This window comes from Gavialis gangeticus, unplaced genomic scaffold (genome assembly GCF_001723915.1).
Source record: "Gavialis gangeticus isolate Ggan-Ray unplaced genomic scaffold, GavGan_comp1, whole genome shotgun sequence".
NCBI classification, from domain to species: Eukaryota; Metazoa; Chordata; order Crocodylia; family Gavialidae; genus Gavialis; species Gavialis gangeticus.
Genome location: NW_017729031.1, coordinates 58687408 through 58688111, shown reverse-complemented (window position 1 = coordinate 58688111; position 704 = coordinate 58687408). Strand labels below are relative to the sequence as shown.

The 704-nt window shown below is 64.2% G+C and overlaps 1 protein-coding gene across 1 annotated transcript; it reads right to left on the bottom strand.

Moving 5' to 3' along the window:
* Positions 1 to 6: 6 nt before the first annotated feature.
* LOC109301621 (homeobox protein Hox-D1-like) lies at positions 7 to 700 on the bottom strand (the record flags this gene model as incomplete). Its single annotated transcript, XM_019522857.1, has 2 exons — positions 7 to 502; positions 601 to 700. Coding segments are annotated over 2 exons (429 nt in total), but the record flags the coding sequence as incomplete, so codon positions are not given.
* Positions 701 to 704: the final 4 nt, after the last annotated feature.

The following is a 704-nucleotide window of genomic DNA, read 5'->3' as shown; positions in this document are numbered from 1 at the left end:
CCCCACCTCCAAAGTCCTTTGCAAGTTTTGGCAGGAGCCAAGCTCTGCAAGAAGCAAGCTGGATGCAAAGAAGCTAAGTGGTCCTGATGGACTGGTGTCTTTCTGGTGCTTTTTTTTTCCTCCACAAGGTGAGAAGAAAAGTTCCAGCACTGCAGAAAGTCCCAGAGGCCCCATCAGATGGGAGGGGTGGTGGCCTCCTGGCTACGGCTAGGGGAGATGGCTGGGGATGTGATGTCCGATTTATCAGAGGGGGACTCGTGTCCGCGGTAGCTGGATGCCCCCCCAAGGAGACCCTCCTTCTCCCTCTTCTTCTGCTTCATCCTGCGGTTCTGGAACCAGATCTTCACCTGCGTGTCGTGCAGCTGCAGCGCGCGGGCGATCTCCAGGCGCCGGGCCCGCGTCAGGTACTTGTTGAAGTGAAACTCCTTCTCCAGCTCAGTCAGCTGCCGGGTGCTGAAGCTGGTGCGCGCCGCGCTGGCGGCGCCGGGGGCTGCGGCTTTGCCTGCAAGGCAGAGAGCGGGGTCAGCAGCGGCCCCGCACCCCCGCGGGCAGGGCCCGGGGCCGCTGGACCCCACCAACCCCCCCCGGCTAGAGACTTACTTTTCCTGGGCGCGTTTCTCTTCACCTTCATCCACTCGAAGGTGCCGCTGGCGGCGCCCGGGGCCGGGGAGCGGGCCGGCGGGTAGGTGCCGGGGGGCGGCGAC